The sequence below is a fragment of the Gymnoscopelus braueri genome (assembly GCF_963280865.1).
Source record: "Gymnoscopelus braueri genome assembly, chromosome: 9".
In the NCBI taxonomy this organism is placed as follows: Eukaryota; Metazoa; Chordata; class Actinopteri; order Myctophiformes; family Myctophidae; genus Gymnoscopelus; species Gymnoscopelus braueri.
The window spans coordinates 14475938-14500976 of NC_137610.1; the positions used below are offsets into that span (position 1 = coordinate 14475938).

At 42.0% G+C, this 25039-nt stretch overlaps 3 protein-coding genes across 5 annotated transcripts in view; all 3 read left to right on the plus strand.

The window, feature by feature from the left end:
* Positions 1 to 1956, plus strand: part of ano2a (anoctamin 2a) — a gene marked incomplete at both ends in the record, with an annotated part of 28726 nt that extends 26770 nt beyond the window's left edge. Inside the window, 3 exons of the mRNA XM_080437219.1 lie at positions 41 to 452; positions 582 to 1046; positions 1256 to 1956. Of these exons, the coding sequence (XP_080293345.1) occupies positions 41 to 452; positions 582 to 1046; positions 1256 to 1956 (1578 nt within the window). The remainder of the gene's footprint in view (positions 1 to 40; positions 453 to 581; positions 1047 to 1255) is intronic.
* Positions 1957 to 10595: 8639 nt separating this feature from the next.
* On the plus strand, positions 10596 to 17299 carry cers3b (ceramide synthase 3b). 3 transcript variants are annotated; one of them, XM_080437913.1, is made up of 11 exons: positions 10596 to 10645; positions 11765 to 11938; positions 12351 to 12468; positions 13021 to 13139; positions 13250 to 13307; positions 14673 to 14723; positions 14830 to 14922; positions 15190 to 15318; positions 15818 to 15924; positions 16500 to 16653; positions 16794 to 17299. In XM_080437913.1, exons 2-11 carry the CDS (start codon positions 11766 to 11768, stop codon positions 16935 to 16937), a joined length of 1146 nt encoding a protein of 381 aa, XP_080294039.1. In that variant the 5' UTR covers positions 10596 to 10645; position 11765; the 3' UTR covers positions 16938 to 17299. The 3 variants fall into 3 exon arrangements, with proteins under 3 accessions (XP_080294039.1, XP_080294038.1, XP_080294037.1); XM_080437912.1 differs by having other exon boundaries at positions 10624 to 10755; XM_080437911.1 differs by having other exon boundaries at positions 10636 to 10755; positions 11709 to 11938.
* Positions 17300 to 19082: 1783 nt separating this feature from the next.
* Positions 19083 to 22636, plus strand: cfap161 (cilia and flagella associated protein 161; the record flags this gene model as incomplete). The annotated part of the gene is made up of 8 exons (XM_080437220.1): positions 19083 to 19154; positions 20453 to 20542; positions 20707 to 20924; positions 21286 to 21367; positions 21652 to 21687; positions 21835 to 21957; positions 22308 to 22381; positions 22459 to 22636. 8 exons carry the CDS (start codon positions 19083 to 19085, stop codon positions 22634 to 22636), a joined length of 873 nt encoding a protein of 290 aa, XP_080293346.1.
* Positions 22637 to 25039: the final 2403 nt, after the last annotated feature.

Sequence of the window (25039 nt, forward strand, 5' to 3'; positions counted from 1 at the left end):
TACCCTGTGTTTTTTTCTCTCTTCTTAACGTGCCTTTTAGAATTTGGCCATGTTCCTAAGCATGCTGGTGGCGTGGATGATCCCAGATGTACCGCGCTCCTTGCGGGAGCAGCTGAAGAAAGAGAACGCTCTCCTGATGGAGTATCTGCTGAGCACCGAGACGGAGAAGCACTCCCCGAAGAGAGCCTCCAGATGCTACGCCGGCAACATTAGCATCGTGGTGGAGGCACCAACGGAGGCTGAGAGGGAGGAGGAGGGAAGATGGGAGGAACGGGAGGAGGAGGCGGCGGAGGAGGAAGAGGAGGAGAAGCAAGTGCGAGAGCAGGAGCAGGAGCTGGAGGAGGTGGCCATCGAAATGGATCTGGACAAACCCAGCAGGAGCAGTGACAGCTACCCAGAGCTCAGGAAGTCAGCCGAAGAAGGTGGCAACAAAGGAGGAATAGAGGATGATGGTGGAGGAGGAGGAGAAGGAGGAGGAGGAGAAGGAGGAGGAGGAGGAGTAGGAGGGGATGCAGAAACACGTGAAGAAAAAGAGGAGGACAAAGAAGAAGTTAATATAGAAGTTGATGGAGGTGATAAAGAGATGGAAGGAAAAGAGGGCAAAGAAGGAGATGGAGACAAAAGGAAAGAAGAGAAGGAAGTTGAAGTGAAGGCAGATGAAGAGGAACATTTTTTTGGAGTGAAGGCAGATAAAGAGGAACATTTTTTTGGAGTGAAGGCAGATAAAGAGGAACATGTTTTTGAAGTGAAGGCAGATGAAGAGGATTTTTTTTTTGGAGTGAAGGCAGATAAAGAGGAATTGTTTTTGGGAATGAAGGCAGATGAAGAGGAACATTGTTTTGGAGTGAAGGCAGATAAAGAGGAACAATTTTTTGGACTGAAGGCAGATAAAGAGGAAAACATTTTTGGACTGAAGGCAGATGAAGAGGAACATGTTTTTAATGTGAAGGCAGACGAAGAGGACCATTTTTTTGGAGTGAAGGCAGATGAAGAGGAACATGTTGATATTAATCTGGATGACCTAATGGCAGAGCTGGGACTGTTAGGTGAGGAGAGACTGCTCTGTGTGATTCCTTCTCAGTTGTATGTTCCCCTATCAAAACCTTTTTACAAACAATATCTGTAAAATCCCCTGTATCTTTCATATTGTGTCATATTTTCTATAGTTTGCAAACGTCTGTTGATTAACTTTATTGATTGATTGACTTAACTTTTTTTTGTCTGTTTTTCTTTTTTCCCCTCCATAATATCATAGACAAGGAACCCTCATCAGGCATGTCGGGAGATGTGGAGTTGCCCCGCTCGGTTTCCAAGCAGGAAGACCATCAATTCAAAGAGCTAGCATCCCTCCCTGATCCCCCAACTAAGCGAGACTCATCCCACAGCATCACAGGCTCTGCTGCAGCGAGTCGGGCCTCTGAACCCAGGCTCTTCAAGCTAATAGATCCTCCAGCCAGAGAGCCGGGCTCCAGGCCCAAGACCCGCTGCTCCACCTTGCCTTCTCATCAGAGAGGCATTGAACCTGGCTACAGCCTGCCGCGCCCAAGCCAGTCCACAAGCCTCACCAGGCTCCAGCAGATGGCCACACACACTCCTCTGGTTCCTTTGGTTCTCCGGGGCCCACGTGGTCCAGCGGCGGTCTCATCGGACCCCCTCTCCCCTCCACACACACCAGCGTCTCCCACATCCCCACATCAAGTACAGACCCCACCTGCCGACCCCGAGACCCCCCAGCCCAAAGCCCCGTCGCCCAGTGAACTCTTCATGCTGAGAGGTCCTCCGCCCCAAGTTTCGCGCTCGAGGGCCAAAGGCCGGTGTTCCACCTTGCCCGCCCGTCAGAGAGCGCCCGATACCGGGGAGAGCGTTGCCAAGCCCAGCCACTCCACCAGCTTTACCAAGCTGGGAGACCGCGTTCCCCCTTCCCCTAGTGAATTGCAGCGTGACACCCCAGTGTGAGGAGAGGGAGGGGGCCAGGGAGGAGTTGAAGGAGAGTGGACACATGGAGGAGATTACAGCTGAGCTTCAACCCTTCTGGTGGTGCCTCAAGCTTCACCTCTCCCTACGCCTTCAATCCTGGTGAATACTTAGTTTCAAATTAAGTATGAATTAGGCTTCACTCTCTCTATATGCAATACCTGGGAGTCTTTTTTTACCCTCCTTATCTTACTGGATACAATCCTGGAGTATTGCAACAATGTCTGCTAACTTCAGGATCTGTTTTTCTTTATGATAGGAAAGTCATAGAACCTTCTGTTCTTGTAACTTTACTAGACCATTTGATGGTTTAGCGTTGATCTTCTGAATAAGGGGAGTGGTGGACAATTCAGAGCGCCAGTGCCGGGTTCTGGAACTCTCTTAGCCACGCCTGAAGGACATATTGTTGAGACTCGCACACTTTCTACTGGATTTGTTTTATTTACATTTTTTGTTATGTTGTTGTTATTTACCACACACAGCCCTATAGCCACAGTTTCTCTGCTAGAAACAGTCTCTCACGTGTAGCACTGCTGCCATGTAGCACTCCCCCTCTGTATACAGCACAACTAGTATCAGTTGAAACAGTTAAGCTTGTAGGTTTACTATTTATATTTTGTGTTTTGATATTATAATAAATACTTTCTGTTCATAATGAAAAGTTTAATAACATAAGAACTCATTTTTATAGCTTTCCTCATACATATATACATGTATATGTTACAGTATGATTGGAAAACCAGTCAGATTGAAAAAGGTTGACTCTGTTGCCACCTGCTGATTAATAGGTGGAACAATTCAAGATTACTCCCTTACAAGCCACCATGGGTGATATAGTGTTGCTGTATTTGTATTTGTATTTTTTTTATGGAAAATAACAACAGTTATTAAACAGATTTTACACAGATGGGTATGTAAGCCATTTTATTGTACTGTTTATGAGGGGGCAGCACACCCCATTCTCCCTCTGTGTGTGTGTGTGTGTGTGTGTGTGTGTGTGTGTGTGTGTGTGTGTGTGTGTGTGTGTGTGTGTGTGTGTGTGTGTGTGTGTGTGTGTGTGTGTGTGTGTGTGTGTGTGTGTGTGTGTGTGTGTGTGTGTGTGTGTGTGTGTTAGGTACAGGTAGACGCCATTGACATGCATGGGAGCCAAAACTGGAACCGGAATTTCGGTGAAATACATTGGAGTCTATGGCAGCCAGCTGGACCAGCTTTCTGAATGATTGCGTCCTTTGTCAGTTAATCGGTTCAGGAATATAAAAGAAGACATATCATAGGCTATTTTCCAATCAATTGTTTTTCGATGTGCTCAGTACATAATTTTCTTGAGGCATCTAAACTGTGGCATGTATCGTTTCTGGCTCTGCAGTATCGCGAAATTTGGTTGTCAGGCGGTCAATGATGGACAGTCTTGCGATACTATGGCACGTTCAGAAACTTACTTTTTGCTCTTTAGATACCTCTATAAATCTATAAATTGTTCAGAAATAGTGTTTGTTCTAAGCTGGTCCACCTGGCTCTCATAGACACCAATGTATTCCACGGCTGCAGTTTGGCTCCCAGCCGACGAAAATGACGTAGATGGCCGCACCTTCTTTTTATATACCTTGGTCCTCAGAAGAAAAAATATAGTTTTAATGTTGAAAAAATATTTTTTGAGATACGTTTACAATTTCAAAAAGATTCAGATTGGGGTAAGGGTTAGAATTATAGGCTTTTAGAAGTTACGTTTAGGGATTAGGGTTAGAGTTTTGCCTATTTTATACTTGTGCGGCGATGTCACACACTGAAAAATAGCCGATCGTGGCACGTTGTCAGCTTGTAGATCTGCTATTTTTCAGCTATTGTTCGGCTATTTTCAATACCGTCCTAAAATGTTGAGTACAGTAATACAGACAAAGAGAAGTCCTACGCGCTTCAGCCAGCAGAAGGTAGAAGGGCTCGTCGTGGCTCAACAGGGACAACTTGCATCAGAGAAGATAATAATACCTGGACACTACCCAAATAAAATATACTGGAGCACTCGACTGGTCTGCACGTCAGAGTCAAACAGGTTTGACTGAGGAAGACGCAGGTCGGAACGTCAGTCACCCCTGCAAAACAATAAAAAACGTACAGACCAGTCGAGTGCTCCAGTATATTTTATTTGGGCAGTCTCTTCTGAAGTGCCCAGGTATTATTATCTTCTCTGACAGTAATACAGACGAGTGTGTGTGTGTGTGTGTGTGTGTGTGTGTGTGTGTGTCTGTGTGTGTGTGTGTGTGTGTGTGTGTGTGTGTGTGTGTGTGTGTGTGTGTGTGTGTGTGTGTGTGTGTGCGTGTGCGTGTATGTGTTGTTGGCTCTTCTACCCTTTTTGAGTGAGTTCTGTCTATCTGCTCTATCCACTACCTGCATTGGCCCCTCCTCTCCTCTCCTGGCCCCAGCAGTGAAAGGGGCCTTTGTTGGGGTCCTACCAGCATTCCAAGGGAATTCTTCCAGGTGAGGGTGTATGAAAACTATTTACTACTCTGATAACTGCTGCAACTAAGCTCAGGCAGCAGTCTTAAAACAAAACCCACGTTTTTTTCCCCTGCTGAACTGAAGAGGACTGCAATGTGAGACTGTGATCACATAGTCAACCGGTCGACACAAGACAGAGTGGGAGAAAAGTAGGCTACGGCCTCTTCCCACTATCAGGTGAGTGACCACACTGTCCGTCCACACACACACACACACACGTGCGCGCGCGCGCGCACTCGTGCACACGTGTGTGTGTGTGTGTGTGTGTGTGTGTGCTTTAATATATGTCCAGGGTGTTGGAATAATGGCAGCACAATCATTGAAAATTCTCTCCCAGGTCTAGTGGGATTTGATATCAATAGTTGTAGCTGGAAGACACTGGCTTGTCACACAGTCTACACTGCTCTGAAGGTGTGTGTGTGTGTGTGTGTGTGTGTGTGTGTGTGTGTGTGTGTGCGTGCGTGCGTGCGTGCGTGCGTGCGTGCGTGCGTGCGTGCGTGCGTGCGTGCGTGCGTGCGTGCGTGCGTGCGTGCGTGCGTGCGTGCGTGCGTGCGTGCGTGCGTGCGTGCGTGCGTGCGTGCGTGGACTGTGGAGGCATGGTAAAAGTGATTGTGCATTCAGTCATTTTGTAGAATATTAGCCTATTCAGAGCTCTTGGTGAAGGCAGAGGGTGAGACTGCATATTTTATATTTTTTTACACATGACACAAACTACCTCTTGTTTTTCTTCTGTGTCCCTTGTTGAAACTTGTCTGTCCCAAAGGCAACATTTATTCCAGGTATGTTGGTTGTTTCCATGTGCATGGTTGTTATTGCCCTGACATGATCATTGATCATTAGTCATAATCCTAAAATGTCCATGTAGACCTCATGAGGATTTGCAGTTTGCAAATATTTTTTGCAATGTTTTCTGCATTGTAGACGGGCAGAGTCCACAGGGAGCGGGATGTTAATCTCTCTTTAATCATTGCCAACGCTAGTGTCACCTCAACCTTTTGTTATCTCTTGCCCTTCGATATACTATCTCTCTTTTATTCACTTAAGATTAATATTTGTGGAAATGGTGCAGCAGTCTGTACAAACATTGTCCAACATATCATGGTATAATACAAGTAAGGTGATAAAAGGTTATAATGCAGGTGTGGTACGCTACTAGGTAGCAATAAGTGATAAAGTGTAGATAAACCAAATAAACAGACATTTGTGTAGTGAATGACCATAGACTAGCATTAGGTAAAATAAAGAAATCATGTGGCCCAATATTTATTTGCCCATTTACATTTTGGAAAATGACATGAAATGGCATACAGGATAAGTGGGCACTAGGGACGTCTGGGCACCTCGATGTAAAATTTGCTATTTTGTCCAAAATGTAAAAATTACATAAAGAATGGTCTTCAGTCAAGTATATGATGTGAACAAGCACAGCACTTCATTATCAGATTTTATCCTTCAACTTCTTGTTTATGCCCCAAAATGAATGGATATACAGGTTTTGTAGCAATTTGTAGCAATTGTAGAAATATTAGACCTAGAATTGTTGAATGTTTAAGCATGTTCTAATCTTTACTTTACTTAAAAACATTTTCCAAATATGATTTTTTTTACATTTTGAAAAAAAAAGCAGAAGGAGCGAGTGCATTCTCCGGCAGCGGCAACAGCCGCGGAACGTCCGCGGAACTTCCGGTGGAGGAGCGGCAGCTCCCGGCAGTGACTGCCGGCGGTGGAGCGTCAGCTGCCGGCGGAGCAGCGGAACTGCCGCGGAAACTGCCGGTGGAGGAGCGGCAGTCGCGGAACTGCCGGTGGAGGAGCGGCAGTCAACTTCTTTTTCCGCCGATAAAGTATAGTTTTGGACCATGACGGAGCCGCGCCGAATCAGCAGACCTTGAGGCCAAGGAGTCGCGCCCGAGCGCCTCCAGGCGCGAGTGCCCGCGACGACCGGCCGATGGTCTTCGACTAAGCGGCGTCCGAGTTATGTACCGATAGGCACAGAATCGTAAATAATATTAGTGGGGACTGCGTTACACAAACGCAGCACACTCCCAAAGCTGACGCCACCGGCAGCTCCAGCCGGCGCCGCCGCCGCTGCCACCGGCAGCAGCCGCTGCCGGAAAATGCACTCGCTGTCCCTCAAAAAAAGAGCCAATTTTAGCACATAGGTGTTTTCCAACACATTTCAGGGTAGAAGACAGGGTTAAGCAATTAGAAATGTGATTGGCTTTCAAGATAGTCAATGCGACTTTGCCCTCAATTCCCTCAATACCCTCAATACCCCCATATTTGACTAAATACCCCAAAAAAGTGAACGACACCCACAGCCACAATGCTTAGAGGGAGTGACAACACCGATCCGGCAACACCCACCTATAAAACAAACATGGGCAAAAATGTGTATCACTGGCTTCCTTTAAAACAGGCATGAAAATCCACCTTATATACTTAATATCACTTCTCCCTTAGAAATGTGTTTCACCCCCCCCTTTCTACTCTGTACATATAGTGTTTTCTATTTGTGATGATATATACAATATTGTATTTTGTTATTATGTTTTATGCTATGTTGATGAATATATAGGACCTCAATGGAAACAAGTCCACTGGACTTTTTTTGTGTTATCCTTTCCGACTAAGTCTATGACTGTATACTCGTGCAGTTTGCATTTCTGTTTAATAAAATATTTAATCAATCAATCAGTTGTCCACTCTTCCTTATTGGTGCCCATCTATCCTGTAACCTTTTCCCCATAGCAGCCGCCCATTGATTGAACATCACAATTTGTCAAAACCATATCGTGTAGGTTCATAATCTTTAATGGGGTTATAGATTATTTAATTACTGTTATCTATCTAATTACTGTTATCTTTATCTTTTAAAGATACATATTTGAACATTGGGAGAAGGATTGTTGTCTCCGCCAGCCCGACGGCATGGCGAGAGAGTATGTTTTACCCCCTGTCCGTCCGTCCGTCCGTCCGTCCGTCCGTCCGTCCGTCCGTCCGTCCGTCCGTCCGTCCTTCTGTCTGTGACCAGCTAATCTCCGCCACCGTTGGCCCGGTCGCTGTGAAACTGTGCACACACACTCCCTGGATGCCACAGCAGAACCTCTGCCCCATTTTTCAGATCAGCCTGTCATAGCGCCACCATGAGGCCGACTTTTGCAAAACACATTTTTGGATATTACTCCTACAGATTTTGTCCAAAAAACACGCAAATCAGTACACAGTATCTCTATAGTCATGTGATCAACACGGATCTGTCCGATTTTCCAGATTCCATCCTGATTGGCTAAGATTGGCTCCCAAAGTTTGCAGGATTGCTCCGTTTTGAACACAATGCCTCAAATCATAAACGCAGCTTGCGATTTCAGTGAAATTTCACACGCACATTCCCACTAGGCAGAGGAAGAAATGCCACTTGAAATGTTTTAAATCAGCCTCATGGTGGCGCTATAACAGGCCGATTTGCGTTTTTAACTATAACTGCACCGATCTGCCAGAAACTTTGCACGCACACTCCCTAGAGGCCAAGGAAAAACATCTGCCCTGCATTTTTCACATTTGCCTTTTATAGCGCCACCAGGAGGCCGACTTATGTAAAACACATTTTTTGATATTTTTGTTTCTTTCTGTTCAGCACTTTGGGCAATCTTTGGTTTTATGTAAACGTAATCTATACATAAAGTTTGATTTGATTTGAACTGCTTCCTCCTCCGCGCTCCTCTGTGGGCAGCACTCAGCTGGGTCAAGCTGAAAACAAGTTCCCCGGCGGGATGAAAAAGGTCACCAAAAAACAAACAAAAACAAAACAAAAAAACATTGAAGACCCTTGCTCTACGGCACTGTTTCTCAACCAGTGGGTCGGTACCCAAAAGCAGGCAAGGGACCGTAATATATTGGGCACAGACCTCTTGGTCAAAATGAAATACTCCAGTAAAGTAAAAATACCTAAAAAGTGTACTTAAGTACAGTACTTGAGTACTGTACTGTACAATTAGACCATTGTCTATCCAAAACTAGATATTCAACTTGATGTTCACAGATGGAACAAGATACAGAGAGAGAGAGGGGAAACCTTTGGAAAATGTATTTGTTTCCTTGTCACGCAACCTCACAGGCTTCACACTTGCAACATGGACATTCTGTACAGCATGATTTACACAGAGTTCTCTCTCTTGACAAACTGTCTATTTGACTTGAGTTCATTCAACCTCCACCATCAGTTTGATTCTCTTCCTCATAAGTTCACGATGTCTTCACCTAAAACTGTGATGTATTTATCAGTGCCCGTTTACTTCTCTTTTCCACCAGCTATTTAACACCAGTTTATTTTATTACATTTCATTTTATTTGATGGAGGTACAGGACAACAGTTGTAGAAAAACAGCATGTACAGTACTCGTTCATAAATAAATAAGTATATACATACATTTATACCAAGTTCCCTGGTATTATATATATATATATATATATATATATATATATATATATATATATATATATATATATATATATATATATATATATATATATATATATCACTATTGTATGCAACTATACAGTGACAAATACCACAAGGGAGTTTGGACCATATTATTATTATTATTTTCTTTTGCTTTAAAATATGTTCTGCTTCAACTAACTACCTGTCTTATTCTTATTTTTGTCTTTATTCCATTTTTGCAGTGGTGGAAAAAGTATTTTGAAATGTATATAGAATAATCAAAATCTAAGTAACAAGTAACTCAAGTTTTCAAATAATTGTAGTGGAGTAAAAGTACAATATTTGCCTCTGAGATGTAGTGGAGTAGAAGTAAAAGTACTGAACACTGGAAATACCTAAAAAGTGTACTTAAGTACAGTAGGCCTACTTAAGTAAATGTTCTTAGTCACTTTACACCACTGCATTTTTGTACTTCTATTGTTAAGCTATTTAGCTGTTCCTGTCGTGTTTTTCACACTTACTGCGGGCTGTGATGACACACAGGGATCAACAAAGAGTATCTATAATTTATACACAATAAATGACAATGCGGAAATTTGAGGAAAGTATTGGGTTCCAATTTCCTTTAGGCAAAGACTTATTTACTGTTGCCAGTTTCCTTCTCTTATCCACCTGTGTGTGCGTGTGCGTGTGCGTGTGCGTGTGCGTGTGCGTGTGCGTGTGCGTGTGCGTGTGAGTGTGCGCTTGTGCGTGTGCGTGTATGTGTATGTGTGTGCCAATCATTTGGCCTAGATTTTCCAGCAAGACCCAATCTTGCAGCCTCACTCTTGTGTTTCGATAGCAGGTGAATCTGGAGGCAAGTGTTGCCTCCAGATGCTTGCACCTTACCCAGACACAGTTTACAGATAACCTCATTGACATTCTCAGGTTCCCTATCAGCATTGGGTTTAAAACCAAAATATCGCCCACTTGGCCGAGGAAGAAATGCCACCCTTTTCACATTGGCCTGTTATAGCGCCACCAGGAGGCCAAAATAACGTACCTGACCTGGCGGAGACCTGCGCTCCGAGGAGCACTTTTTCTAGTTTTATATCGTAACGTTCGCACGCTTCCATGACATCTACTACAATCAGTGGTGGAAAAAGTCTAATTACTTAAGTAAAAGTATCAATACTGCAATGTAGAAATACTCTAGTAAAAGTATTGGTATCAAAATGGACTTAAAGTACCAAAAGTAGAAAGTACTCATTATGCAGAATGTCCCATTTAAAGTTTTCAAATGTATAAAAAACCTTTTGGAAAATAGCAGATCTACAAGCTCACAATGCGTTGCACCGCCACGCATTGTGAGCTTGTAGATCTGCTATTTTCAAATAGCCAAAGTTTAATTAGGGCTGAAGAGGTTAATGTATGTTTTGTAACAATAATTCAAATCTACAAAGTAACTAAAGTTTTCAAATAAATGTAGAGGAGTAAAAGTACAATATTTGTCTCTGAGATGTAGTGTAGTAAAAGTAAAAGTATTGAAAATTGGAAATACTGCAGTAAAATAAAGGTACCTCAAAATTGTACTTCAGTACATGGTTACTTCCCACCACTGACTACAATACCCACAATCCTTGCTGGTCTCCAGCCAATCACAAGAGCATAACAACTGACGTCGTCAGACTCACTTCAACAAAGATACCCGTCTCTGATCCCTCATTTATCTTCAACGGTCAACCTCCCGATACAGTATGTGTTCCTTAACATCTTTCTACAGACTTGACGAGAAAAAGTATTAGCTACTAGTTTGTTAAAGGCGCTCCTGAAAAGAAAAGAAAAAAACGGTGCATAACTGTGATGTATGTTTTTTTTTAAAGCTTAAAGTGAATTTGGAAAAGGATTAAATGCCGAACAGCTGTGTGTACGGGGGATCAGTCATAACTAATATCTAGGTGTTGTGCCGAATTCTGCATCAGGGGGAAATGCCAGTGATCCATGCCGACAGAGAGGGACCTCAGGCGGGCTTAAAGTCGGCTTAAACCACCGCCCCATGCTCCACTTGGAAGTTTGTTTAACAGCAGCAAAGTTTAGTGTGTAGTAGGCAGTGGTGTGAAGTAACTAAGTACATGTACTCAAGTACTGTACTTAAGTACAATTTTGAGGATTTCTTGCTGTACTGGAGTGTTTCTAATTGTCTGTATCTATACTTCTACTCCACTACATCTCAGAGGCAAATATTGTACTTTTACTCCAGTACTATTATTTGAAAACTTAAGTTACTTGTAGATTTTGATTATTATTGCTAAACATGCATTTACCACTACAGCCCTATTTAAACTTTGTCTATTTGAAAATAGCAGATCTACAAGCTCAGAGCTTGTTGATCTTCTATTTTCAAAATATTTTTTATACATTTTAGACACAATGGTAACTTGTTAAACAGGACATTCTGCATAACGAGTACTTCTACTTTTGGTACCTTAAGTATATTTTCATGCCAATACTTTTGTACTTTTACTCAAGTACATTTTGATTACCGGTCTTTTACTTGTAACAGAGTATTTCTGCATTGCAGTATTGCTACTTTTACTTATGTAAAAAATTTGAGTACTTTTTCCACCACTGTTAGGCTTGTCCGCTTTACAACCACCACAAACACCGACTGTCTGTGCAGCATGCAATGCAGAATTCAGCATAAACACGTGTAATGAGTGATGTTGTTAATAACAGAGGGCCCCCCTGGGCAGTACACTGTGTACTGCCCAGGGGGGCCCTCTGCTATTAACAACATCCCTCATTTGTGGGTCCAAAGGGTAAGATAGACTGACTGAAGTCCCCCTCTTTGTTGTGTTCCATGTCTGATGGCAGCATGTTGGAGTCAGTCACTGAGTGGTTGTGGTGGGATCGTCTATGGCTGCCAGGTAACCTCACCTGGTCTGATCTAGAGGACCGCGACGGACTGGTGTATGCAAAACCTTCCCATCTCTATGCTACTCTGCCCTGTGCCCTGGGTCTGCTCCTCGCCAGATGCCTGTTTGAGAGGTGAGATAGAGTGTGTGTGTGTGTGTGCGGCTGCGCGCATGTAAATGTGAATTTGACTGATGGTTAGAAACCAAATGGAGCCTTACAGGTCTGTAACTATGTGTACAAATGGAACCAAGTGGACCACACAGGTCCATTTGGTTCCATTCGTGCACTGTCGGAGTGTTAAATTAACACTGAGGAAGATTACATTGAAGATTGGGGTCTCAGAGTTAAGAAATTGCATCAAACGTGGCCGAATTCATATCATACTGGGGGTCCTTGAAAAGATAAAGTCTCAGAAACACTGGTCTAAATGCTTGTATGCATAATGTGTATGCATAATGTGTGTGTGTGCGCATGGGGGGGAGCTATCACCAGACTTGTAGAGTTTAATTTCCCCCCCTCTTCTGTTGGATGTGTGCTGTTGTAGGTATGTGGGCTCTCCTCTGGCTAGTGTTTTGGGAATCCGGGATGCAGTGCGTCTCCCAGCTGAGCCCAACCACATCCTAGAAAAATACTTTTGCCACCAGTCACGAGTCCCGTCGCAAGTATGTTAACCACCCTACTCTAACTCTGTTAAACCCTGGACACAAGTTGCCTCTGTACTTGCTGCGCTTTTTCCCTCCACCAAATCTCGTGGCAACACGATTGATTGTGAGCTTATTAATAGATCAGCTATTTTTTGCATTTTTTCCCCCCATAATAGGGATGCTAGGGTTCAAGTGGTTAAGAGGGAGCTTCTCACTCTCACTGTTGTGAAGATCGACAACACAAAGAGCTATACCCTTTATGAATGGAAATGTTTGGCCCTGTTAATACTGTTAAATATGATCATTTGATTAAACTTTGCTCACCAGGATACAATTAGTCTCGCATAGCCAGACAATCTGAGATCGCAAAGACTTTAGGGAAGTCTTTCATATTGGGACGTTGATGGAGGCCGATGTTTCAGTAGGCAGACATCTGGCTCAGATCATCTGGCTAAGCGAGATTAGGATGCCACTGCCACTATATCTTCTAGTGTTGTTTCAGGGCAATACAGCCATGTAATGGTAGGTGGAAACGGTGTGGCTGGTAAAATCCTTTCTCTTGTGTCTCAGGCTGATGTGAGTTCTCTGTGTAAGAAGACCAGCTGGTCAGAAAGAAGACTTCAAATCTGGTTTAGGCGAAGGAGGAACCAGGAGCGACCAGGCCTTCGCAAAAAGTTCCGTGAAGCCAGGTCAGCATGTTGTGCATGTTTGTTTGTGCATATAATATGCATGTGTGTGAAGTACATGAGCAAGTGTGAGCATCTGTTGCTATGTGACCACATTGTCTGCCTGTTCACAGTTGGAGATGTGCATTCTACTTTTTTGCATTCATTGGGGGAATCTCCGCTGTCTATGATGTGAGTATCACTGCTACTAGTACTGAATCTTTTACTTCCTCATCATCGCTAAAATACTTTGATGTGGTACTCTTTATCCACTTCATCACGCACATGAAAATCCCAGCGTACAAATTGTCGGAGGCTTCATAAATATGAAAAAACGCCCAGATGTTACGACATGAACCGGAATATGAGCAAACAAAGTATCGAAAGCCAATAAGAAAGAGTTTCCTGTCATGTCCGCGTCCGACTACACACACACACACACACACACACACACACACACACCTACTTGCAACACAGTTGGCCAACTGTGTGTGCACATTTTGGCACACTGTGGTAACTGCAGTCTTTGCCAGTGGGATTACCATGTATTCCGTGACGGTACAATCTTTGTCAAATAGTAGTCTACATAAATGACACCAATCACATCGTCATGAATGGAATATATTGTATATGAATTTAACCCATTACCGAGCAGTGCGCAGTGCGCGTTCGAATTAAACTAAAATAAAGCAATCATGTATTACCTGTGAGTCATGGGCTGCTGTGATGCCATGTTAATGAGAGATAGCCTGGCAAGGCAGCCATAATCTGAAAGTTTATGGAGTGATTGATGAATGAATGCATAAACATTAATGGATGAAAGCTGGTGTGTGCTGGGATGGTTATATCTCCGATATCCCGTGGCTCAAATCCACAGCGTGAAGATCACCTGCAGGTTTGGAGCATCAGGTTTTTATCCTTAACCCAGGTTGTACATAACTCCAGTGGACGTCGCTACTAGCTACTGTATATACGTTTGGAGACCTCACTGTCCATTAAAAGATTACAGCGGCGCCGGTCCCGACTCCCGAAAATGCTCTCGCATAAGCACTCGTATAGCCTAGGTCTGAGCCAGATCTGCAATCTTATCTGAATGACTGTTAAAGCACTTGTTTAAATGGATGAATGATTAACCACCTAACTTACAGTATAACATTGCAAATAGGCTATGTTGGATTGTTTCCATCGTGACCAGACGTGAGATTTGATTGGGCCGTACGCTCAAGTCAAAGTCACGATAGATTGATAAATCCCGAAAGTGGCGGTGATCTCGGCGTACGCCCATTTTTCGATTTCTGCAAGTTTGATAAATGAAGGCCATTGTCTCTAGAATATTTTGGTGTAGTATTCTTTTTCATCACACACATGAGACAATGACTTTCTACCCCCCCCCCCTCCCCACCTGCTGCAGGGTTTTTCTCACACTTTCTCTGACAGTTGATGTAGTGTACTCTGTTCTAGGCTAACATGTATGGGCATGTTGGTCTATCCTCAGCACTGCTTTTTAAATGTGTTTCATCACCTCCCTCATACTGCTCTTCTGTGTGTTTTTTTTAGAAACCTTGGTTTTATAATCTGAGGGAGGTTTGGGCAGGCTTCCCTAAACAGGTAAATCCACTGAATTCCTCTCCTAAAAGGTTGCATAGTATTTCAATCTGTGATTTCATCTAGTACTGACATACTGTGTCTCTATATGTCTGTATTGTCCGTGTAGTCTATGCTGCCATCTCAGTACTGGTATTACATCATCGAAATGGGCTTCTATCTCTCTCTGCTCCTAAGCCTCACATGTGATGTGAAACGGAAGGTCAGTGCACTGTTATGTTTCAGTAGGTTGTGTACTGTATGTATCTCAAACAGAGACAATGAAAGAGTTTAATTTTAAAGTATTTTGCGTTATTTGGTTACCTGGGTCTGATTCACAGTATATGAAATGCAGGTTTTATTCATTCATTGACCACAATTTTAAGCAGAAAGTAATGAATCCCCCAATGTCACTCTTTCAAATAATGTACAAATACAATGCATCTCATCTGATCTAATTGCATGCATGTTTTTGTTTGTCTGTGTATAGGACTTCATGGAGCAGGTTCTCCACCATTTAGCCACTATGGTGCTGCTGGGTTTCTCCTGGGTTTCTAATTATATCCGCGTTGGAACCCTCGTCATGGCAACGCATGACTCTGCAGACATATTTCTAGAGGTAAACCCCAGTTTCACAGTGACACAAAACTAACATTAATACTTATCATCATCATTCTAAACATTATCATGGGCGCTCGAGTGGCGTGCGGGGGGAGTACCTGTCCACCACCACCACGGAGTCTAGCGGTTAGAACACAATTGGCCATGTTCAGGCGAGGGAAGCCAGAGACATGTGTGGGGGGATTGGCATAACAACTGGCTGCATCGTATTCCGAACAAGAACTTTGTCGGGGTCGGCAGGGCTTGCTGAACACCCACACCCACCCAGTAAAAGTGGTGGTTGGTGCTTGTAATAGCTGTGTGTGATCTTTGCATTTCCAAAAAGTCCTTGTGCCCATGTCCTGCAATGTCCTGAGCTCAAATCCCGGTCAAAGACCTGTGTTGCAAGTCCTTCTCTCCTCTAAGCTAAAGATAAATGCCTCAAATGCATACATTAATATATGATGATCAATTAACTCAGGACAAGGAATAACCACTTTTCCCTCATTGTCTGACAGGTGTCAAAAATGTTATTCTATCTCAAGTGGCAGTTGTCTGCCAATGTCATCTTCATGGTGTTCACACTCCTGTTTATATTGACAAGACTTGTCATTTTGCCTTTCTGGTGAGTTACATTAATACACTGAATACATTTAACCCAGCTTTTTTTTTCTTTACATGACTATTGTCTTAATAATATTAGTAAATAGTAAATATTATAGGAGGAGTTCACCCAAAAAATTACTTATTTTCAATTACACACCCCATGAAGCCTTGATTTCATGGATTTATTTTTTCCTAAGACAATAATTTGATGACCGTGTGTATTTCCGCTACGTTGTGTCTCCTACCGGATACATTAGCCGGTAGGAGACGGGAATCAAATTATTAGCTTAGGAATGCAACAAAAACAAAAAAGAATCCATGGATTCAAGGCTTCATAGGGTGTGCAATTGATAGAGAATAAGTAATTTTTTGGGTGAACTCCTCCTTTAAGACTTTTCATTTCCTGTGAGCAGAGTGTAAATTAGGCTACACCGCACACAGTACATTTGATCTAATTTCAACTTGCTTTCATTTCTTTGATGGATGATGTTACCTTATATTTTATTGCAAAAGCTCTGTTATTAAAAATACTACACAAATAAAAGTGATATGTGTCTTTGTGTGTTTAATGTCATGTGTATATATCTTCTCCAGGTTGATTCACTGTACATGGGTTTACCCTTTGGAGCTTTATCCTCCCTTCTTTGGCTACTACTTCTTCAACTCCATGCTGGGTTTGCTGCAAGTGCTTCACTTCTACTGGGCCGTTCTTATAGCAAAAATGCTGTATAAGTCCTTTTCCGGCGAGGTATTGTAGTGTGCATACTCTTGCAGCAAAAATATTAGTTCACTTTTTTTTTTTTGTCCCAACATGTCTTTTCAACATTTCTTCTTCGTTCTCCTTCACATTTGTCCTTTTCTCTCTTTTGTCTCTCCTCTGTTCCGTAGCTGGAAGGGGATGAAAGGAGTGATGAGGAGGAAGACGATAGTGAGGAGGAGGAGGAAAATAAGAGCGACACGCTGGAGAAGCGCAACCATGGGCTGAGTGACAAAAATGGCTTTGGAGTCAGAGGTCGTGCCAGCGGGCACTGATGACAGCGAATGACAAACGGAGAGACTAATGAAGTCTAAGAAGAACCACACACCCAAATGCCAGCAGTTGGCAAGAGTCAAGTGATGACCTGAAATTACCCACTGACACAAGTGGAGCCAAGACACTTTACCAGAATGATGTTGAGATACACTTTGAAGGATGACGTTTGAGTCATAAGTGCATACTTGCTGGAGCTCAGTGAAGCCAGTGCATAGCGTTAATCTATTGATGTTAATGAAATTGTAGCAACTCTAAACACACACCCTTTGTGTGTGTCTTTTTCAGTGTTTACGAACTGTCTCCTCCTGACCTGAGTACAGGATTTTCTTATTTCTACTTAGCCGATTTAGATTTTTTTCAATAAATCATCATACATATGAATATTTTGTCTTATTTATATTTTATTTATATTTGAATTGTTTATACATTTAATATTTAGAACTGTATAAAAAGATGTATACATTTTATAAATGGATTAATAGTGGCCGATATTGAAATATACCCTATTGTTAGAATAGTCATTCATATATTTTTTTTTATTTCAATTTCAAGTTCATGGAATTAGTCAAATTAAACCTCATTTGGCTGGGGAGTTGGGATCTCGTGGAAACCCCTCCTAGACCTCTAGATCTGATCTAACGGTTCCAGCTATGGACTTGATCAGCACGCCCTCTGGCGATCATCAGCAGAAACCTCATTACTGTTGTCAGAACAAGTGGCGATAGAAACTGTTACCATAGATACCATTACACAAACCCATCATTTATTCAATCAGACTGCCTTTGTATATTATCTCTTGTAATATTACATAAGGGTAGAGGGGACTTCCAACGTTTTTACAGGCGAGGGACCCGCTTAGCTGAGAGAGAGATTAGGCAGGGACCCCCTTAACTGAGAGAGAGATGAGGCAGGGACCCCCTTAGCTGAGAGAGAGATGAGGCAGGGACCCCCTTAGCTGAGAGAGAGATGAGGCAGGGACCCCCTTAGCTGAGAAAGAGATGAGGCAGGGACTCCCTTAGCTGAGAGAGAGATGAAGCAGGGCCCCCCTTGCTGAGAGAGAGATGAAACGGGGACCCCCATAGCTAAGATGGAGATGAAGCAGGCACCCAATACCTGAAATAATATGGACACAAAAGACAGGACATCTACACTCTTGATTAACAATAGACAAGGATTGAGCAATTTGCAGGTTCTTAATTTGCATTCAACATTAATGTGTAAAGTGTGTTGGGGTGAGAGAGAGAGACAGACACACACACACACACACACACACACACACACACACACACACACACACACACACACACACACACACACACAATTATCCCCCATAAGGATTATATAAAACGACATACCATTTAAAAATGGTATAAATCCTTAGGGTAAGTGATTTTCTTTGGTTAAAATAAGTGTTAAATAGCTCTATATTCTGATAGTACTCATTGCTATAGAGTGTCTGATCAGTAAAAGGAGTCTCCATGTCTCTCCAGCTCTTTATAAAACAGAAAATGCATTTTCGTTTCAGTTTCAGTTTCATTTCCAATTTTATCCAATAAGGATAGAGAACTCAGTCAGGATACAGATTAAACAAGTGAAATTGGAAGTGATGACACGAAGAAATGAGCTGACAAAATGGGAACTGGAACACTATAAAAATTAAGCTGATAAATGGGTACTCTCTTCTGATTGGCTGAAATATTGTCACCTACCAAAAAATGTATTTTCTGTTTATTAAACAGCTGGAGAGACGAGGAGGCCCCTATTACTGAACAAACACTTTATAGCAATGGTTACTATCACAATATAGTACTTTAACCTTTTAACAAAATACTTTTTGTTTTAACCCAAAAATATCACTTACCCTACCTTTAATGGAATTAGTTATATTAAACCTCATTTGGCTGGGGAGTTAGGACCTCGTGGAAACCCCTCATAGACCTCTAGGTGTCGCCACCTCACTTGACTTGACCAGCACGCCCTCTAGCGACCATAAGCAGAAACCTCATTGCTGTTGTCAGAACAAGTGGCGATGATAGACTGTTACCATAGATACCATTACACAAACTATGCCTGTGGTAACCAACACTAGAAGTTAACCTATTAGCTGCAATTCTTCAGTTTTAGTATTACATCTGATATCTGATATGGCTTATACCAGAACTTACCACCATAACGTGCGCCTCGGAAATTGGAACGAAGACCTACACTTGGAAGAGGTTTGTTGAGACTATAGAGTAGGCTAGTCTTCAACGTTTTTCAGGCCAATTTAGCAGTGGTGTAAAGTAACTATGTACATTTACTCAAGTACTGTACTTAAGTACAATTTCGAGGTATTTTTATTTTAGTGGAGTATTTAAAATGTTCAATACTTCTACTCTACTGCATCTCAGAGACAAATTTTATACTTTTACACCACTACAATTATTTGACAAGTTTAGTTAGGCACTAGTTTCTTTATTGATTTTGATTATTACAAAACATACATTAACTACTTAAGCTCTGTATACATTTCGGCCATTTGAAAATAGCCGATCTGGTTGTGAGCTTGTAGATCTATTTTCAAAGTATTTGTATACATTTTATACATTTGAAAACTTGCAAAATGGGACCCTCTGCATAATGAGTACTTTTACTTTTGGTACTGTGAGTACTTTTTGATGCCAATACTTTTGTACGTTTACTCAAGTAAATTTTGAATTCCTAACTTTTACTTGTAACTGAGTATTTCTACAGTACTTTGTCCACCACTGCTTTTTTCAGGCTAATTAAGGGGAAAGAGAGAGAAGCAGGGACAACACATTGTATTAAAATTTGCAGCATGTTAAACTTTTTCATAGTTTTCATTGTTTGATAGTTGTTTGACATCACTTTCATCAGTGTTTTGTAAAATAATGCTTTTTGTTTGCACATTATCTTTTCTATTAATATGTTGGTTTCATGTTAATTTGTGTTTTCAGACATTTAACCACTTTATACCCTCACTTAGTAAAATTGACCTTTGGCTCTGAACTTCTCTTTCTTCTCTTTTCCCATCAACGTTAAATCTCTTTCTTTTATAACTGTTGTACTTACTGTCTGTTATATTATTCTATATTGCAGTGGTTCTTCTCAAACATTTATGTTTAAGACTCCCAAATTGATATATATTTGGCTGTAGCGTAGAGCCCTATCTGAACATATTTTGTGCCAGGGACCCCCATAAGAGAAGATTTGTGTAAACACTTTTTTAAATGATTCACAATTATTCTAGATAAAATAAAATAAAAGATCTATAAGCTCACAACACGTCACAATGCAACACGTTGTATAGACAAAGTAGCTATAAAATAGGGTTAAAGTGGTTAAACAGATTCTTTTTGTAACAAATTTAGCTGGAGACCCGCTGGAACCCCCTCGAGGAGCCTGGGGGTCCATTGAGAACCTCTACTACTGTTATTGGGCTGCCACTGTCTGCAGCACATGCCAAATCAGAATCCTATGTAACCAATATACTTGTAACGTGTTTCTTATGCAGGATTCGTTGAAAGAGTTCTTGGAGAAGAAAGCAAGGGGGGAGCTCACAGTGCAGAAAATAGACTTCCTCAAACAGAACATTCTGAGACAGGTAAAGCCCAATATTAGGCCAATTAGTCCTCAGTCAAGAGCTTTTCATACAGTATCTTCAGTTTTAAGATAATAAAGGCATCCATGCCATGCAAAGATATTATTTAATATTTACATAATTACACTGACTGGTGACAGTATCCCTGTCGTGCCCTTGTGCTGCAGGTGAATCTGTCTGCTACAAAGGACGGTGGGGTGCACATTGGGGATGTTGTGATGTTGGTGAATACAGGAGGACCAAATGGGGAGCGCAGTGCCCTCAGTATCAATGCAGACATCAACAACTTGTCCAAGGCTCCTGATCCTCTCATTCAAGCTCCGTGTGGAGTCACTGCTGGAAGAAGTGTACAGCCCTGCACACGTACTGCCTTCATTATCACCAGGTACGCACACGCACACACACACACACACACACACACACACACACACACACACTCACACACACACACACACACACACACACACACACACACAAACACACACACACACACACACACACACACACACACACACACACACAGGTGTTGTAATATACTTCCAATCAGAGGCACCTGACCTCTTGAATATTCACATAAATTGTGTCTGAATGAAGTAAATGTGTAACAGAGTCATTAAGTGTTCCTTCCACTTTCTACTTTCTTGCCTGTAAAGCACCTCATAGTAATGTGTGTATAACCATCGCTTTAAGTTTGCATTCACAGCGCACATCAATATAAGCCTGTAACACTGCTTCTCTGTGTTCAGTGTAGATGGCGGTCCGGAGGGATCAACTCTAAATTTTGAGCAAAGTTTTGCTCTGAAAACAACCAGTGGCTTTGCTGGAGGGGTGAGTCACCTCAGTGCATAGTAAACACACTCATGGACTTCTAAATATGAGGCACTGGAATTTGCACCTCATTAACTAGGCTATAACAGTACCTAAATAGATCACATTCTCAGTCATCAGGGTTAGGGACATGCTCCTGCCAGTGCTCTTGACCAAGGCACTGTTCTCGGAGATGGAGCTGGTTCTTGGGAGCTCCTCTGTAGTTATGATGGGTCAAGAAGAGACATATATCCACAGGGATTAATACATCACTGTGTGGTTGTAAAATTGTTTCCCCTCGCCAGCTGTATCTGACCAGTGACCTGCGGACCTTTCAGAAGGTAGGTCTTCATTAATATATTATTATTTCTTAAGGATGAACAGTGAAAGTCAATGTATTTAGTAATTATCATCACAACAGTCATGGTCAGTTTGTGGTTAGCAATCATAGTTGACCACACACCTAAACACTGTGATTTGATTCAAAGTGTGCTAAGGTGTCTCGCCTCCAGGAAGTGAGTTTGGATGAGGATAGTTCTTTCCTTTCATGGTGGAAGATTGTGCACTTTGACCCCCAGGAGAGGCTTGAATATGAGGGTCTGCCCGTACCTGTAAGTCTGCTTCTCTCTCTTTCTCTACTCCCCCATCATTATGTCTCAAAAAGTTTGTTTATTGTATGTCTAACCCTAACCCTGTTTCTCGTCCCTCCCGTTTTTGTGCGAGAACCTCTGGGAACTCAGATTAACCCTAACCCTAACCCATATCATAAATATGTCATCATATTTTAATGTTTTATTATTCATGAAAATAAACCTAGATAAGTGTGTTGTGAGGGGGCCAAGGGCATACTATAACCATCAAGTATTTGCCTGCATTGTTCAGAGAATGCATAGCAATTAAACACCAGTGGACTATATTATTTTAACACATATTTTGTACCTCCCTCTTTGTATCCCTGCAGGCGAATGCCAAAGTACTCATCATGCATTGCAAGACAAACCAGGCTCTTGCTGTTCTCAGTGACCAGAAGCTATGGTAATTTATCCTTTCTGTTCAAAATAACCTCCAATACAACAGCAGAGTAGTGCTGCAGCTGACAGTTCTGTCTGCAGGACCACGTATGGCAACGAGTTCGAGGTGACAGCCCACACTTTCCTGGACTCCCACAGAGCCGAGCAGGACAACAACCACTGGATGTTATCAACATGTGACCCCGCAGGCGAGGGACTTTTGCTTCTTGACCGTCCAGAAACAGCTACAGAGCTCCCACCTGCAGAACATAGCATGTAAGCCTGTGGGATCCACACTAATGCATGTGCAAACAGGGCAGAGTAATATACAGTACATACAACAAAACTTAAAAAATATAAATATATATATACTGTAAATATGTCAATAAATGTGGGTTATCTGAGAATGGGTTAATCATTTGTTCTTGGTGTGGCTCTTCTTAAGGAGTCGAAATGTTTTTGGTATTAAGGTTGTAAAAACAACGGAACACTAGAATTTTGCAAAGAAATTCCATCACCACAGCTTCTATGTTCAATTGCTTTATCCTGGATAAGCAACACCATGTGGAAACAGCAGATCATGAAAGATACATCCTGCAGATGTGCTGGGACACATTAACAGTGATGGAACCTGGGGTCAACCTGGGGTCATCTGGTGTACTCGGTTCTTTCAGCATCAAAAGTTACCCAGAAGACCATAGTATGGAGTGCTGTTATATCCAGGCTTTGAAACTCCTTGTACCTAAAAGGCAGTCATGTAATTGTTAAAATGTATTATTGATCGCTCTGGTGGCGCCCAGCCCACCTGCCCACCACCACGGAGGGTGTGGGTTCGAATCCACCATGCTGCAACCGGCTTTATTAGGCGTCTATACGAACACAATTGGCCCGTGTTCGGGGAGAGAAGCGGGGCCGTTGCACATTGCACGTACTCATACGGGCTGGGGTGGCACCTGTCAGCAGGGAGTGTTGGACAGGAGGAGTAGGACGAAGTGTCTCCGTCCTCCTGGTGGGGGCTCCTCACTGGCAGGTGAGTCAGTAGGATACGACAGCAGTGACAACACACAAATGTGTGTGGGGAGGAATTAATTGGCATAACAACTAAATTAGAAAATCTAAAAAAAATATTATTGTATTGTTTTGGACATAGGGTTATGAAATGTGCTCTACATGCCACCTATCAATATATATGTATATTTTAAATCAACTGGACAATATAGAGACAAATGCAGGATCGAGGCTTATCACTGATTGTGTCCAACTGCAGTTTCAACACACACTTGGAGCCCCAACAGCATGATTTTTTAAATGCATGCCTTCCAACAGTAGCTATATGTGAACTGTTTGACACAGAAGAGGACACATGTTGTGGCAATGTACATGAGTCGAGCTATGCCTCCTTTTGCAAATCGCAATGCAGTCCATCTATTATTGGATCGTACACAGTGGTTTGATAGATGGTGTCTATCTTGGCCAGGCTTTTGCATTGTTAGGCCTCCTTGAGAACAGTTCTTAACAAACCACATACCAGACATGGACCAAAGACAGCATTGAATCCTTAAATAATGCTTTCTATGTGGATATCATTCATGCGATGTAAGTAGATATTGCTGTTCAGGCTGTTATTGATTATTTTACACTTGACTTACCCAAGGCCAGTTGTGGTGTAAGCCAGTGATGGGGTAGGCTTAATTATTTTTGTGCGGTGAAACCGCCCCTATATGTGAGGTTTGGATATTTGCACACCAAATCCTGCGCTGTGATTGGCCACAAATACAAACCCTGCACCGTGATTGGCCAATCACAGTCTATTCAGGACTGTGATTGGCTAGGGAAACATGACACATGTGCATAGCCCTATAAATAGGACCATAACTTAAAAAAAACCATAAATGTGTTTTTTTTAAGTTTTTAAGTCCATCACTTCTTCCATCACTTGTTCCATCACTGTGATGACCACTGTGACCACACCGCCCACTTCACACTGGGTGTGATTTTTTTATTATGTGCATATTATAAAATAATTACGGGATACTGTTGTTACAGGGGAACACAATTCTTGGAATTAAGTGATAACAACTTAGTAATTATGAGGGACTTATACATAAATTATAGTGTGACATTTTTTCAAATAACGTATGATTCTACTAATAAAACATAATAATGAGTGGCTATAAAGAACATTTATAGATTTAATAGCCTTCAGGTTTTGTAGCAATTGTAGCCCTCTTGTTCCCTATAGTTAAGACTGTGATGTGCCCAGTTTACCTGTGCCCACTTTGTTTTAGTGCCCAGTGACAGTCTTCTCAAGTGCTCACTCTGCTCTAGTGTCCAGTTTACCATTGCCCACTTTGTTTCAGTGTCCAGTCTTCCCAAGTGCTTCCCAAAGTACTAAATTGTTTATCAAGTATCAATACTGCAATGTAGAAAAACTTAGTTACAATTAAAAGTCTGGAATTCAAAATGTACTTAAGTAAAAGTACAAAAGTATTGGTATCAAAATATACTTAAAGTACAAAAGTAAAAGTACTCATTATGCATGTCCCATTACACAAATTTTGTAATATATAAAATGTATAAACATGTTTTGAAAATAGTTGATCTACAAGCTCACAATGCGTCGCATTGCAACGCATTGTGAGCTTGTAGATCGATTTTCAAATGGCCGAAATGTATATAGGGC

What these genes read in the sequence shown, in the direction of transcription:
- cers3b (XM_080437911.1), top strand. Translation starts at nt 11,751, where the DNA reads ATGTCTGATGGCAGCATGTTGGAGTCAGTCACTGAGTGGTTGTGGTGG. An exon ending in GCCAGATGCCTGTTTGAGAG is followed by an intron (nt 11,939 to 12,350) that starts GTGAGATAGAGT and finishes GTGCTGTTGTAG; the next exon opens with GTATGTGGGCTCTCCTCTGG. An exon ending in AAAAAGTTCCGTGAAGCCAG is followed by an intron (nt 13,140 to 13,249) that starts GTCAGCATGTTG and finishes GCCTGTTCACAG; the next exon opens with TTGGAGATGTGCATTCTACT.